General features: G+C 39.8%; 1 protein-coding gene across 1 annotated transcript in view; it reads left to right on the forward strand.

Moving 5' to 3' along the window:
• LOC116379189 (collagen alpha-1(XIX) chain) overlaps window positions 1-16,304 on the forward strand; it is a 93,992-nt gene that overhangs the window by 58,119 nt on the left and 19,569 nt on the right. Inside the window, exons 22-36 of the mRNA XM_031841133.1 lie at window positions 2,944-2,982; window positions 3,109-3,144; window positions 4,532-4,567; window positions 4,994-5,038; window positions 5,865-5,918; window positions 6,399-6,452; window positions 9,746-9,787; window positions 10,700-10,777; window positions 11,173-11,208; window positions 11,399-11,452; window positions 11,673-11,726; window positions 12,471-12,512; window positions 14,577-14,681; window positions 14,861-14,914; window positions 15,351-15,404. Coding sequence (XP_031696993.1) covers window positions 2,944-2,982; window positions 3,109-3,144; window positions 4,532-4,567; window positions 4,994-5,038; window positions 5,865-5,918; window positions 6,399-6,452; window positions 9,746-9,787; window positions 10,700-10,777; window positions 11,173-11,208; window positions 11,399-11,452; window positions 11,673-11,726; window positions 12,471-12,512; window positions 14,577-14,681; window positions 14,861-14,914; window positions 15,351-15,404 — 783 coding nt within the window. The remainder of the gene's footprint in view (window positions 1-2,943; window positions 2,983-3,108; window positions 3,145-4,531; window positions 4,568-4,993; window positions 5,039-5,864; window positions 5,919-6,398; window positions 6,453-9,745; window positions 9,788-10,699; window positions 10,778-11,172; window positions 11,209-11,398; window positions 11,453-11,672; window positions 11,727-12,470; window positions 12,513-14,576; window positions 14,682-14,860; window positions 14,915-15,350; window positions 15,405-16,304) is intronic.

Genomic DNA, 16,304 nt, shown 5'->3' on the forward strand with positions numbered 1-16,304 from the left:
GTTGATGAAGGGCATGAAACATGGACAGTCTTTTCAAGGCGGTTGAGATTAGCTCTGTTGAATTTCTCCAAGGAAGAGCTTCTTTTTTTACAGGTAGTTGGCAACAAGCTCCCAGTGATTTATTTTTTTTCAATGTTCTCAGCACAAAATAGCCTGCACTGCATGCTCTGAACTGTGATTTCCTTTTCCTATCTAGTATTAAATTATCACATTTGCACTAGCCATCACCCACTGATGTCGTAATCTTTCACTTGGAGTAAAAAAAAAAAAATCTTTACAGTGTAGATTAATGGGGGCCGTGCAGAACATGACCTGTTTATAATGTCCATAATTGTAAATTACAGTAAAAGGATTTTTGTTGGAAGACACCACAGTCGTGCTGCTTTTAGTGAAGAAATGGATAAAAGCACAGAAACCCTGACGTCATGGTGGCTATCTGATGCACGCTGAAGGTGACACAGGGTGGGTGGTGCTGGGATGATAGAACTCATTGCTCCGAAAGTTCAAAGTCAGAAACACATTGTGACAAATCAGTAAAAGATCTGCGAGGGGGCAGAAATGACTCCAAAAAAATGCTGCAACTATAAGAGTACACAAGTATAAAAGTGTCAAACGAAAGCATGGTGTTGGAGTTCACGTGTCGCAAAGTGAGGGGGTTTGACGTTTCGGTGACTCTGTCCTAATGGGTTTTGTTTCTAAAGACTTGTCTGAAGCCTCTGAAGGCTTCAGACACGAGTTTCGGAAACAAAGTTTGATTGCTTTCATTCTTATTCTCATTGCTTGTTAGCAAGCGATTCATATGGAAATTTGACTACTTAATTACACGGAGAACAAATATCGCTCACCCTCCACTGGTTTCGCTGGTTTCTGTCTAACCATCAACAAGTCTACTCCCTTAATAATAAGAATAGATATCAATAGAGGCGGTTGTAATGCCTTTTCAAAACATTGAGGTTGTGCTTTGCAATTATTTTTGAATAGTTGTCTCTTTTCCCCAAATTCAAATTTCATTTCAACTAAGGAAGCAAGACAAATGTTCTATCAAAAGTCATGTAAAGTCAGTTGTGTTCATTGTTGTGCAATGAGGTATGGGCCACCCGAGATATAGGAGATGTATACAATGCTATAGCACACTGCAGAGGGGAAAACATTAGTCATTTGATAAATGAGGCTGTTTGAATATTTAGTGCCAGTCTCTGTCTATGCTCTGCTTTCCCATGGCAGATAATTTTGGCAGTTAAGCATTGATTTCCCTTACACAGCAGAAGCAAGGGTTTGGATCATTACCCTCCCTTCATAAAGCTTCTCGTGCCTCTGTTTATTAGTGACGGGGAGGAGCAGTGGGCTTAAAGGCATGCATTGCCATCACTTCCCCCGACCCCCTTAAAGTGGCAAAACAGTTTTCAGCTCTGAGGCTGTCCTGTTTTTATTGCTGCCAGTGTTGCTTTACAATATAATTATATAATCTATTAAACTGAAACAGGTTTTCCAAGTTATTTTAAAGAAAAGGTTATATGTGGTAAAACCTGGCTGACATTTCTGATCTGGTAACATACTGATGGAACTGAGACACTGTTCAGCATCTGAGGCAAAAAATAAAAATGCCAGCAGCTGCTTTGGTGAGTGACTGCAGGTTGAAGGTTGACTGATTATGCAGACAATCCAGCGGGGCTAACAGTGGATTCAGTACCTTACCGAAGGTTATTTGTATCGTTGCTTCTGAAGGAGGGCTTCATGTCAAGTTTCTTTAAATAGCTCTGTATCACAGTAACACTCTCAAAGGGCTCGCTGGCACACACTAGTCTGGAAACAATGACACCTGAACAGGTGGATATGACCTCATAAGAAGGCACATCCTTCCAAAATTGAAGTGCCATGGGGGCACCAACATTTTCCCCATCTTGATGTGCCTTTCAGTTCCAAGATTGCTTCTGTTGGCTCTTGCTTCTTTGCTCGTTGTACCAAAACCACCCAAGACTGACGCGTTCTGATTATTATAGATGGATAATTAGGTTTGCTCTCTAGATTGCTTTGCAATGGTTGATTGCTTTTTATAATACACTGGGATTTAAGCGTTGCCCTCGCTTTTGAAACATTGTGTGCAATTTACACCAACATTAATTCTGCATCTCAAATCCAGATTGTATCTAGATGTGCCTGTGTCACCTGCTTTTATTATATAGATTCCAGTGTCAACAAAGACATGTGATGATGAGCAGTCCAACTGAAACCATCTCTTTTATCTTCAGTGACGACACCGTCTCTCCCTGGTGTGTGCGGCTTAAAAAGATAGTTCTGGCCTTTCTTAGAACTGCAATTTAGAGACAAATTTAATATTTTTAAAGTGGTGAAAATAAACATTCGACAACTGGAATGCATTTTTGTATACATTTGTGTTCAATGTGTTCTTTTCAGTCAGTAGTTTGGCCATTGAATAGCAATTAATCCTCAGTGTGTCGTGGGTGCATTTTCATCTGTAATTTTATTTGATGAAGTGATCAGATTGTGTTCTGATCCATTGTAATGTTATTCGAAGGTCTTCAACTTCATGTGTAGCCTCTACAAAGAATAATACGAGGATCAAGTAACTCTGTAGAAACAATTGCTGCTTTGATTTGGGTATTAATGCGGACATTTCTTCTCTTCACCCGTAGCAGCTTTCAGGCATCAGTCCACCTCTGCTGGTTGCTCTTGACCTTGCCCCTTTCATTTCCTTTAGTTTTGTTGTAAGAAGCTCTGCACCATTTCTGGGATTCTCTTAAGATCTAAAGGAAATATAAAAACATTCTATCTAGATATGAATTTATTTTAGATTTGCTAGCCAAGAAAAGATTTTTACTTCTATATTGCCTTTTTAAACACAATCAACAGCTGTCACTTGCAGTAATTTTGAGATCAGAGGAGACTGTTCAGGGAACACTGTGTCTTCTTCCCTACTTCTAGGTGATGACAGCTCATGGATTAAGACAGCTCTCTGAAACTGTAAGCAGCTGTTTGTATCATAAAACTTGAACTGTTGGTGTGTGGTGTCTGTGGTCCCTCTTCAAATTGTAAACGATGTACACTTCAGTCAGATTCTGAAGAGGTCTGTTTTGTCTTATGTTGTAGGACGAAATGAAGGAGAAGGGAGAAAAGGGAGATGAGGTAAATATCTTCCCTCATAATTACTATATTTCTCAGTAAAGACAATTTGATTATAAGAAACTCGTTTTCATTGCATCCACCATATGACACCACAGCGTGCGATCATGTTTCCATTTGTTATGTAACCTCAACAAAAGCAGTGTTGACATTTGATTCGTTAAGAACAACCGAACATCACCTGCTGTTCAGATGAGTTTGATGTCCTCCAGTTCACACCGGGCATTACGTCCTGGGTGATCCGATCACAAGTAGACAGCTATAAGTACGCCAGTTCACACCTAGCATTAGAATGCGTCTCAACATGCGTCTCGAGTGACCCCTTCTCTTGTGATTGGCTCTCACTTCCCAGCTCTAAATGCAAATACACATCATCATTTCTGTTTACGAAGACCAAATGCATTGTTGTTTTTAACCGGCGGGAGGCAGAGATGCCCTTCCCGTGCCATGTTTGCCAGAAATTAATAGAAGAAGAAATCCAAACAATACAGACTGGGTCTATTCCTTGGCGTGTTCCAGGCAAACCAAATCACCCAAGATGTTAGACGCACTTGTAATATATCACCTTGGGCTTTTCAAAAAATTCCGACAGTATTTTTTTGTCTGTAGTTGTTGCCTGTAGTAGCACTTTAATATGACGTCGTTGAGTACATACCTCCGCTTACGCAGAACACGTCTGTTGAGTAGATGGCTCATGGTGGCCCAGGACACATTCACGTAAACACTAAACATTACACTGCTAAAAGAACGTGGCCATATGCTGCCCAATATATATGTCTTCAATGCGTGTTGGATGCATTCATACTTGCACTTAGAGCTGTGCACTTGTGATTGGATCACTCAAGACGCATCTTAATACCAGGTGTGAACAGGGCCTTTGTGCACCACAGAGGTGGAACACAGAATAAATTGGCATACGATTATTGTTTGGACTTCAAAACAACAGATGCATCTACTTGAAGCAAGCAGATTACAAAGCCACTGATGCAGCTATTAACCTAACATCGAAAGATAATAAATTACATGTGGAGATATAAGAAGCTGCAAATGAAAGAGATGTACTGAATTGTAGCAGGCATCCAAACCAAACACTCAGCATACAACCACGATGAGTGTAAGTGGTATTAATGCAAGAGCATAAAAGGTTCTGTATGGTATCTCAGGGGTATTTTTTTGAAGTTACTGCTTTGATTGTATTCACATTCACAAAGAAGCAAATTTGGCAAAGGAAACACTGTTCCTAACCTTCACACAATATGAAAGCTTACTTCATGAAGGTCCTTCAGGACATTTTGTTCAACCTAACCCCAGTCATCAGAAGGTGACTACATGACTATTTTCTTCATGCACTTCTTGACAAATGATGGTGTTCTCCTTTTACGTTCTGAAGGGGGAGAGAGGAACTCAAGGACCGCTAGGCTTCAAGGTAACTTGTTGTAAGACTTAACACTTGCACTAGAAGTTCAGCATCTGCCAACAAAATAGGGCTCCAAATTATTTTATACCCATTGAGTGTTACTCTGTGTTGTGCAGCAACGGTTACAACAGGGTAAATCTGTAAGGAGTATGTATACATGTTGTTGATGAAAGCCATTTGTATTGTATGAAAAAAATGACTTTCTTTGATATACAGTAAGTCCCGCACGACAACATTCCAGAGATCATACATATCCTTTTTGGTGTTTTTGATAGCAACACACCTTAATTCCTGTCCGTTGTCGACTTTTATGCCTTCACATTCTTTTCTATCTTGAATTCAGATATTGTATTGTGACAAGCAGCTAATGCTTTTTTCCTCCATTTTCCTGCCTCCCCCATACCTCTCACTCATCCTTTGTTTGTGCTATAACAGGGAAACATCGGGCCGCCAGGACTCAAGGGGGATCAAGGACCAGAGGCGAGTCTTTGTATTTGTCTTATGTCAGCTATACCACTTACAGATCAAACGCAGAAGAAAACCTGCTGAATATAAGCAACAGTGAGACGAAGGTTTCAAATTTCCAAGTTCAAAGTTTAAGTCTGGAAGAAAATAATTCCTGACACGTTTATCTTTTAATAAAGGTATAAATGTAAACGATAATTGCATATTACACTTGTAACAAGCTAATGCTTAGTCTACATAACTAGTCTACGTAACTATTGCAAATGCATTCACTGTAAACCAAGAGTCGAGAGGTCTTGACTCTTGTAATTGAGGATACTTGAGTATTTTTTTTTACTTGGTTCATAAAAATATTATAAAACCATCATAATAATAATGCAGATAACCTTTTATCCCAATCATGAAAAGTTCTTATATACACAGAAGTACTGACGCTTGTGTAGCCATTTTACCAGTTGTTTCAACGTAAGCTCAGTTTCCATAGTAATATGTGGATCGTTCATTTTATACAAACGCAGTAATGAGTCACAAAGGGGAACGCTTTAAGAGCTTATCTAGAATTACGGCATAACCAGGATATAAGCTTGTATTTGAAATAAGATGCGCATACAAACCTACTGTTCCCCAGTCATGATGATGTCCTCGTCATACAGTAATTGCCATGAAACTAACCATGGCTTATTAAAAAAGTGTTGTTAAACAACACTGCTATTTGAAATACTCTCGAATGTCGTGTCCAGTGGAGCAGGCTGGGCTGTAACATTTGAAAGCCCAGACAGTTCTGTCACCAAACAAACGGAGAAAATAGCCCAACGTATTGGTTTCCTTTGTGCTTTGCCAGGGTAAGCGAGGCCTGCCTGGACCCACTGGTCTCCCAGGACTGCCAGGCGAGCCAGTAAGTATATTTTGGCGCTAGACACAAGCACTTCATGTCAAGCCTTCCTTTCTTTCATTGCCTTATCTGTCACCTTGCCATATCCTCGACTCTCTAAGTCAGCCTGCCAAAATGAAAGCGAGAGATAAACAGATAAACCTCAACAGGCAGAGACAGAGAGGAAGTAGGGAGAAAAGTCCAGAATTTTTACAGACGATCAGTAATCAAATTTAAGAATTAATTAGTGGAAAGAGGCAAATCTAAGCTCTTTATGCCAGGAACGGAGGCAGAGGCTCAATCTGTTCTCCACACCTGCTTCGGTAATGAGCATCTGTCTTTACTCAAAAGCAGGGAGGGAAAAGAGGCATTTCATAAATCCTGGCTAAGGGAAATTATGTTGGAACACGGCAGCCCGCTGAAGCAGTGAGGAGGAGGAGATAAATGTGTGTGAGGAGATGAAGGCCTGGTGATAGATGTGTCTCTTTTCACCACTATTTACAGGGCTCGCTAGGGGAGTCAGGGTTGCCTGGGAGAGATGGCCTGAAAGGAGAAAAGGTAAGTAATCTTCAAATCAAGTTCTCGCCTCAAAGAAAAATATGAAGCTATGATGTTTTATCACACGTTGAACATGCTAGACAACTCATGACGACACCTTTCAGATTACTGGCCCTGCATGCCGTTCTCAATCAAGTTTTAACTTGGTGTTCCTGCCTCTGATGCCTCTGAGGACTCTGCCATTTGTGCGCAAATTTCTTCTTGCAGTAGGACTTGTTCCAAACACTGTGTTGAAAGTGGAAGAGTGTGCAGTTGAGATGCATATTTGTTGGTGTTTGTCACTCGTCAAAATAAAGAAAGTAAGACTCCCCAACCACTGGAGTCACTCTGTTACACCCACGGGCAGAGAAATAAAACCTAAAGTGCTGGAGCCTTCTACATCCATTCACACATATATATATTCCTCTCTGCTGTACTATCACCTCTGATCCATTCATGTGGTAGTCTATAAATAAATGTGAAAAGACAAACAATGTCTGTACGGTAAATATGAAGCTGGAGACTAGAGAACTTAGTTTAGCATAAATACTGTGAGCAGGGGTCTACTTCTAGACAAGCTCTTTGGATACGTAAAATAAATTCAATTTTCACGTTTTACATTACCACCGTAGTTCTATGACACACTTGTGAAACTGCGGGGTGCAAAAACTTGGTACCGCGTGCCACAGTCTGACTTAAATTGTGGGATTATCGGTGTTACAATGGTTCAATACTCAAAAGGGAGGAGTGAGCGAAGGAGTATCCAGATGATTGAAATCTGCAACCACAGCGCGAGATGCCACCAAATCCTATACACTGTCCTTTTAATGATAGAGTCGTACAAATATAAACTTTGTAAATATTAAGAGCAAGTTGTGTTCAAAAGATCCGAGATTAACATAAACGCACCATGACCCGAAACACAGCGACCGCTATTAACGGCGAAAAGAAGCAGTCGGACTTCACATCTGACACAAATCGATGTTCTTTCCCAAAATATGTCATGTTATTTTAGCCAGAAACGGCAGATTTGATTTACATCCGGTTCTACAGTAAAGTTTAGACCGACAGGAAGGTAACGCGAGCCTCATGGAGTCATCAGACATTTTAGTCCAATCTCTAGCATGGAACTCTCCAGGTTTTATTTTTAGTGCATTTTCATCAAATGTACAGTTACAGTTGTAGTAAAGAGTAGAAGAAGACATTCAGCTGGATAGTTATCCACAGGATCTTGGTTATAATGGTGATATTGCCATTGAAATTTAGAATACATGCTAGGCAAGCATGAAAATCTTATAGAAATAGGTGATAGAAATAAGTTGGGCGACTGTGGCTCAATGTCCTTCAATCAGTGGATCGGCTGTTCGATCAATTTCCAACCTACAAACTTAATGGTTTTGTAAGGTCCATGCAGTGCCAAAAGCTGTCCCCTCGAACAAACAATGTTACCGTTCATGCTTATTGATGTGCCAAGTGATCCTGGTAAATGTTGTGTGCCCCTGCTTCACCCTCCAGACTGTTCCTTGTTCACCTCCCAGTGTGTAATACAGTAAACCCTTTGCATTGCTGAGATGACAGAGCCAGTCTGACATATGGTCTATGGAGAAACTTCAGTTTTTCTATTTGTAGGGAGACTCTGGTGGAGTGATGGGGCCACTGGGACCTAAGGGTGAGCCTGGAGAGCTTGGAGGTGGCTATATGGTGCGTACTATCAAGTTTAGAAAGTCACTTTCATCTAACCGTGTTGGCTTTAGCTCTTGAGTCACAGGATATAAACATAGAAACTGTAAAACAGGAGAACAACAATACAACTGATTTTCCCAAGGCATATATCCTCTGCAGCTGTAAGAGCAGCAAAAAAAAAGGTACAATAAACTAGGTCTTCTAACTGTGTAGCTGCCATGACATTATGGAGATGCAATGCCATTAAGTAATCCACCATTGGATAACCCCAGCCTGGGTAATCACCTATCCTCCCACTTTGGAGCTTATAACTGTTGAAGCACTCTCTTTTATGGACGTAGCTTTGCATATAGAAATGTTCATTATAGCGTTCCCAAAAAAGGCGGCACATGTGCAGCCACGGCCTCAGTCCTTGTTGACAATGCTTGCACTCCTCAATTACTGGCAAGTGCTCTGTGGCTTTAAACTTCATGTTTGTTTCGTGTGTGGAAACGCTGAAATGACCATTAACCGACAACAGACCTGCTCATCAAGCAACTGGTAGTGTGTTCCGTTTAGCTGAGTAATTAGGGAAAGACTAACGTATGTAACCTCTTTCATGTACTCCATCACCGTGAAAATTGCTATATATATATATATATATATATATATATATATAGCAATTTTCACTGGAACATGTGTGTTTATGTGTGTGCAAGTGTCATAGGGTCAATGACCTCTTACGTTATTACATAGTGAAACAAAGAAAGTTGTCTTTAAGACCTGATAGTCTTTTACGAATGCCATTTATGTTTGGAGGCATTGGAGGAAAATGGATTCTCAGCACTTTATGGTCTTTGTTATGTAAGACAAAAAAATGGGAAAAAGCAATGAAGAGAAGTTAATGCAGATGGTCTGAGGGTCTTTAACAGCGTGCTCAAGTAGTTAATGTCACTTTATTGATTTTGCCTTTAAATGAATAATGAACAATTTGCGTTTCTTTCGACTTTTATTATTTGCATAGATTAGCAATCTTCCTCTACTCTCAAAGAACTGATATAAAGGTTTGTCTCAGTGGAGTGCCATTGCATAATGTCTAATGGATTTCTTTCTTTTCTTTTTTTTTCAAAAAGAAAATGCATTCATGTTATTAGTCCCAAATAGTTCTGCACTTTCCAAACTTTTCTGGTTCATGTTTCAGTTAATTGGTACGTTTCTCCCTGTAACTGCAGAATTGCTGTGTTTGTTCAAATCCAAGTTCTGTACAGCTAATCTACATTGTGCAGTGTCGGACTTGTACCAGTATTACATGCTGACCACAGAAATCAATGTCTCATCAGAACCGTACAGTAAATAATACTTACAGTAGCCTCAATTCCAATCAAGGTTTTTCTCTGAAATGGCATTATCAGTCTGCCTCTGTACACAGAAACTATTACAAAAGTTGTAAACGGTATTGAACATGAGCTCATAATGCTGTGTTCAGACAGTTTGCACTGTGGATTGTAGCTCGTACAGATCCAGTTTTCCTGCTTTAATTCCAGTGCCCCAGAACAGCTTTTTTTTGGGCTGCACCTCGGGTCCCACAGTGAATTGCTGATGAAAGTGCAGTGAATCCCTATTCTGATATTCTTCTTCCGGTTGTTTTGTAGGGCGATGGGTTGTCTCCAAGCAGAGGGACTCGCGGGCCCAAGGTAGGAAGCACTGTGGTGGTGGAGCATCACCAACACAGCCATCTATACTGCCCACTATTATAACTTCTGCAGATAGATAAGTGCTATTTATGGTTTTACATCAATACTGCGAAGAAAAAATGTTTTCATGTTCAGGTACAGTTCAGGTCAATTCTTTTTGTCAGACTGAACTCTACAGCCCTGTCAGATGAACTCAAGCACTCCTTCATGAATAACACCTTTCATGTTTAAAATGTGTTCATTTGAATTGATTTTAAACTGGATGTTATTGAACATTGTCAATCATTTAAAAGTGGATATTGTAAGCCTAGTGTAAAATTTTCATACTTTTTGGTTGACGCTGGATGTTCTATCCAGTACTTTTAGCTATTTCAACTGTTTATTCATTAAGTTTAGTTATTTCAATTATGTATCCATTATTTTTAGCATCTATTTCAAAAGTGTATCTCTTACTTTCAGCTAACTGTTTGGACCTCTCTGCTTCCTCGCTAACTAGTTTTCATCGAAACCAAAATACGCTCACATACTGTATATCTAAATATAACAACTGTCATAGATTTCAAGGATTTCTGATCATATCATGCTGAGTTTGTTTGCGGGTTTGGAAAAAAATGCACCAAAGACGCCCCAATAATCAAAGGTGTCGTCTTGGAAAAAAATAATGATCCATGTGAACATACTGCGTATCCCAGCACACGCATGAGTTCAAATAAAATGCATAATGAACATGTGCACGCCATTAACATTGAGAGTACTTGTGTTTCTTACCCTTAAACCTCAAAGCGTAAAGGGAAAATGAGCTCGGGCAGAGTTTAAATAGTTAATGACTGTGATCATGCAGTGCAGCTCTGCTTGACTTCTGGATTCGCTTTTACTAAAACCCCACTGACTGCTCCCTTGTGTTTTTGTCAGGGTGAGAGAGGTGTCCCAGGACTGCCAGGAGACCATGCTGAAAAAGGCGAACCTGGAGAGAGTATCATAGGCTCGCCTGTGAGTATGATGTTGTTTTGATAGTCTGTGTCTCCCACAATCATTACTTCATTCAGACTACGATCTCTTCAGATTATTGTCTTCAGTCATCTAAAGAAAGAGATCCCCTTTTGAATATCAAGATCAGCATTCATTAAACACACTCTCAGAAGAAAACGCTGGTTATTACTGTGAGGTGCTGGCGTGTTGTACTCTTCCATCATCATATATGCTCTGCACAGCTAGTTTGAACCCAGCACACATTTGATTGTGTGTGAGTCTGCTTTCATTTTTGAAACACAGGATTGTTGGAGACAGACAATCAATAGAGCAAGAGGTGTCCAACACAATTCCTTTATTGGATCCCGGGTGCCCGAGGGTAGATGGTCTTAACAAGATGTGTGATGTGTTTTCAGGGCCGCATGGGACCCCAAGGAAAGCAGGGAATTGAGGTATGTGGAAAATTGTTCTACAACACTCAAACAACAAGTTTATTTTTACAGGTTTTTCGGCATATTGATGCTGTGGCCAGCGGTCATGCAATTATTTTGCAATACAAATAACATTCTGCAGTGTTTATCAGTTATCTGGTTGTATAAAGTAGGATCGTTAAATGCATCAGAGTGTCTGCATGTTTTTCAGGGCCCTCGTGGAACCCCAGGTTTATCTGGCTCTCCTGGAGCTCCGGGAAGAGAGGTGAGTGAGATCAGTCTGTGCTTTCACTCTTATTCGCTCCCTTATATATCTCCAGATAAAGGACAGCTGAAAAGCACAAACAATGTCAGCTACCACTGTGGAATGAACAAGTACGATGTATCCGGGCTCCTGGACAAAAAATTCCCACCAAATGAGATGGGTGCATGTGTGCTATCATAGCCAGGAGGATCATTAACTCCTTTCTTTGTCTCAATTAAAGGGCTCCTCTGGTAGGCCAGGACCTCCGGGCCCTGCTGGACCCCCAGGTGAACGAGTAAGTGAGAAGATGTCTTTTTCGCTTTCTGCAGTTCAGCATCACTGATCTGCGATAAGAACTGAGCTAACCTTTAAGTCAAAATCACTATTCACAGTGCAGCTCCAGTTTTTTAGATGATTAGCAGCTAGTCCTGCCATTCACTAACCAACATCACTTTGAGGAAAGTGTTGCAGTTTACCACTAAATTGGCAGCACCCTGTTGTTAGCACATGTTTGTGTCCAAGCAACACGTACTATAATTGTAAAAGCTTTAGTGTGAGTACAATACGAGTCGTTGCTGCTGCATCAAAGCCTTGATTGTTTAGCATTTTGACCTATTTATATTTGTGCATGGTGAAGAGCCATAAAACCCATTTATTGTCCATTATATATTTTTAAATGGGCTGCAATTCAAAATGTTTCTCTCGGCTCCAGAGAACAACACTATTTTGAAGATGTGAAGACTGTCTTCCAGCAACAAAGTTATTGAACTCTTTCCTCAAGCGTTGCAGATAAAAACTGAAAACAAAACACTGATACAGAAGTTTGTTAAAAATAGTTTGGGGTATAATCACATTCCTTCAAGGCTTATAAAGATTTTCTCAGAAATTGGTGTTTTGAGCGATTTAGTAGAGGCATTTGCACCAAACAAACAACAACAACAACAACAGAATATTTCCCAAACATGAAAGATTTGTTAGCTTTGAAATTCAGACTGTGGTTATGGTTCATGGAGTTTTTTTGCTCTTCTTTCTTTGACAGACTGCCCTACCAATTGTTGGAGACATGAGTGCATTACTCAAGGTATTTCATCTTCATGGTTAATGATAATTACAATTTTTCACAAGCAATAACGTGCAAAAGGTTTCCTGGGTTAGTGGTTGAAAAGGATCAATATGTGTTAATTTGAAAGACTATTTTATCAATGTATGGATGCTATCAGTCTAGAGAGAGATAGCAAAAGCTCTATCAGGTGCACTGTCAAGCCATACTGTAGGACAACATGATATATACAGCCAATCAATTTAACATGCTTATTTAGTTTTGTTGAAATGATTGCTATGTGGCAATTTTCCTTGCACTGTATGAAGAGTCATACAGAATTTAATATTAGTTTATTTCACAACAGGCATGTAAAAAAGCTTTTGTTGTGTGAATTGTGAAAAAGTGTAAAATGCCGTCAGTAATAGGTTGTTTCTCTTTGCTCGAGGATGCTGCATGCTAGACATAACAACCCGACATACATCATTTAGGGGATGACTATACTTCGTGATGTTAATACTCCATCAATCAGTCTTAATGGGGTAGCAAAAACCAAGTATCAGATATGGAAAATGTTGTTATGTCCCTCATTGTGTTTGTCCTTTTAATTAAATTAACTTTACATTCTTTATCTGATATACAGATATAACTTTAACCAATGTAGATATACAATGAAAATACAAAATCATCATGTACCACAAATGAATATATATATATATATATATATATATATATATATATATATATATATAAATCTGGCAGAACAACATGGCCTCTTATAGGTTTACAGAAAGTGAGTTTGATCAACCATGATGAAACCTGGTATGCACCACTGTTGTTTCAAACACACTACTCTATGTATTTCAGATCCCATCTAATCGCACCAAAACCCCCAAATAAGCCTCTGAGAATAGCACCCACCTCTCCTACTTCTAAAATCCTTTAATTTAATTTCCTCTGGTAGATTTCCCTTGTCACGTAAACCTTCACCTCCAATTACCAAACGTTAAAGCAGCTGATAAGAATGCTAAAAAAAATGCTCTTATCAAAGATTTGAAAGAAAGTCTTGAGACGTGCCTTTTCTCATTTTGAAAGGCTGGAAATTGCCCCTAATTTTGTTCATCAATCACTGACCAAATGCAGAAATGGCACTGGGACCGCGAGGTCCAAACGTAATGTGAAACACTTTTCAGCCGTCAGCCTTTATTACCTGAGATTCTTTTGTGGTTGTACCTTTAATAATGGCCATTTCCATCAAAGTCTATGCAAATTACCGATTTATTGTTTTTCTTTTTCTTCTGATTGAAGCAGGTTAGTCACCTTACTAAATGATGTCACCTGCAGGACAGCACTTAGCTAAATAATGATAATAATTTATAATGCCTAATGCATGTCAACTCTGACAATAATTATAATGCATCCTAAAACCTAATGCCAGTAGTCTTATCATTTTCTGTCACCTCTCAGGGTCAACTTATTTTATCCATTAAGTGCTCTGTTAGATTCACCTACGGTTGCCTTCATCACAGTTGTTTGGTGGCAATCTTAATTAGTACATTCAACACCCTGATGGCACAAACAAGGACTAAACACATTCAAATGAGTTATTTGCTTTTGTATACTAAATTATAACATATTGCTTCATTGATAACAGTTCCTTGGAGAATAATTAGATACCCAGGGTGTGCAGATTCATTTTTATTTTGTATTCCAGACTCTTTTTAATGCTGCTTTTTAATGGTGCACTGTGCGTGTTTCCATCGCCTCCCTGTAACTTAGAGCTCCTAGCTATTTTCTGGAAGGTCCCGTGCCTATACCTGGGCTGGATCAGAGACAATGATATTTAAGATTCTCACCTAAATGTCACAGTCAATGAGTTTGACAAAGTTCACCGCTCAGATGAGAGACACTCTCGGAGACACCCTTGGTGGGTTCACATTATTCTGCTCTGCCGATATTTAGAGAACACTTTGTGTCAGTTGGGGTCTTATCCTCCACCCAGGCTCTGTGACATAAAAAAAGGGCGAAATTGCTGTGCTGCTGCTGAACTTGATGAAATCTTATCTGTGCCACCACTTTTGCTTCCTGTGTTGCCTGCGCTGGCAGAATGCCTGCAGTGTGTGCCTGACGAGAATCCCAGGGCTTCCTGGGCAGAAGGGGGAGAAGGGGTCCCATGGAGCGCAAGGAGTAGAAGGCATGGTGGGAGAAAAGGTACAAGTAACTCATCAGCATGGCAGGCAATTTGGAACAGATGCTGTAAACATGTTAATCTGACCATGCTTCTCTGCATTACATGACACTCGTTATATTTACTCTTGGGGTTGCTTATTGAATACTTTAAGAGCATGTGTGCTTACACTCATATTCATTGTGTGCTTCTGTATAAACAGGGAGATCCAGGTGTAAGGGGTCCTATGGGTAACCCTGGGAAGGAAGGCCCAAAGGTAGGCAAAGGAAATATCCGGAGTAAATATACTCGCATACTAAGACACATTTTAGATATAACTTTGTTCAGATCGAAATGAATTATTCAGCTTCTCAGCATGGCAGAAAGAAATATGTAAGGCTAATGGCCTCATTCTATGATATTGTTTATTTAAATGTGTGTTTAATCTAATATAGAGAGATCTACATTGACGCTCGCTTTCATAAACAGCCTTTTGGATTATCCAGCCTAACCAGCTGTTATTCCACTCTTATGTGCTCGCTGCAGAAGTTGTTGCTATGGATACAGTGTTGTGCCACGGCTATTTCAAGTCGTGTGTTGTAAAGGGGGAAAGAGACATTTTGACGCTTACACCCATCAGCCTTTAGTTTTAGGCCTTTTCATGTTTGGTGAAAAACACTTTTCCCTCCCTCGTTGGTTGTGCCTCCATGCAGGGAGTCAAAGGAGAGAGAGGGTTCCCAGGCCCCACGGGAGATAAAGGTGACGAGGTGAGTGAACAAAAGTTGAATCCAACACAAATGAATCCGGTCGTTATCTAACCATCCGGAAGTCACTGTGACATTGAGAAGTAGCTATTTCAAAAGAATGTAAATGTATTGTGATGTCTGCCTCATCTTCAAGCCCTTCTACTCTGAAAGTCTGTTTTCAAAAGGAGCTATCAAAAGCCATCCACAGGGCTGCATGTGCACTGTGCCCTATCTGTTGCACTCCAAGGAGCTGCTTTAGAAAGAGCCTGCCCTGCATGTGTATCTGTGTGCGTGTGCTAATTAAAAAGCAAGGCACTCTTTAGAGGAGCTGAGAAGCATTTCATAGGTCAACCTCCAGCATTGAATTGCAATGGCAGGATATTTTCACTAACAGGCAGACTTGTTACTAGATTTTATAGGCTTAATAAAACACGTTTTATACCCCCTGTTGAAAAGGTTTTGTTTTTTTTCAACGATAAAAGAAATCATTGAGAGAAACATGTGCAAGGCCATCTATAAAATACATCAAACAATACAGAATTGCTTTATCTGAACAAATGTACACAGATGCTGCATGTAGACGATGGAATGTTTCACAGCTTCTATACATGTTCAATGACGCTATGAAGAGAAAACAATGTGAACATAATCCCAGCAGTTGTTGCAGTGAATATGAAAGTTTCAGTATGAAAGTTACAGTTGAGTTGCAATCACTATGTGCAGTATTATTTCTGTGATTTCTGTCACTAATGGATTCCTAGAAAGCTGTTCCAGGCATCAAGAAATTGGATAAGACACGGGCCATTACATTATACTTCAGCCTTTAGGTTTACAGTACCTGCTGTAGTCTGTAGGGAACAGCCAGTAATACAACAGATCCAGATGCCCACATCACCTATTTCGCTATATATTATATGGAAA

This window comes from Anarrhichthys ocellatus, unplaced genomic scaffold (assembly GCF_004355925.1).
Source record: "Anarrhichthys ocellatus isolate YVR2014 unplaced genomic scaffold, GSC_Weel_1.0 scaffold3, whole genome shotgun sequence".
NCBI classification, from domain to species: Eukaryota; Metazoa; Chordata; class Actinopteri; order Perciformes; family Anarhichadidae; genus Anarrhichthys; species Anarrhichthys ocellatus.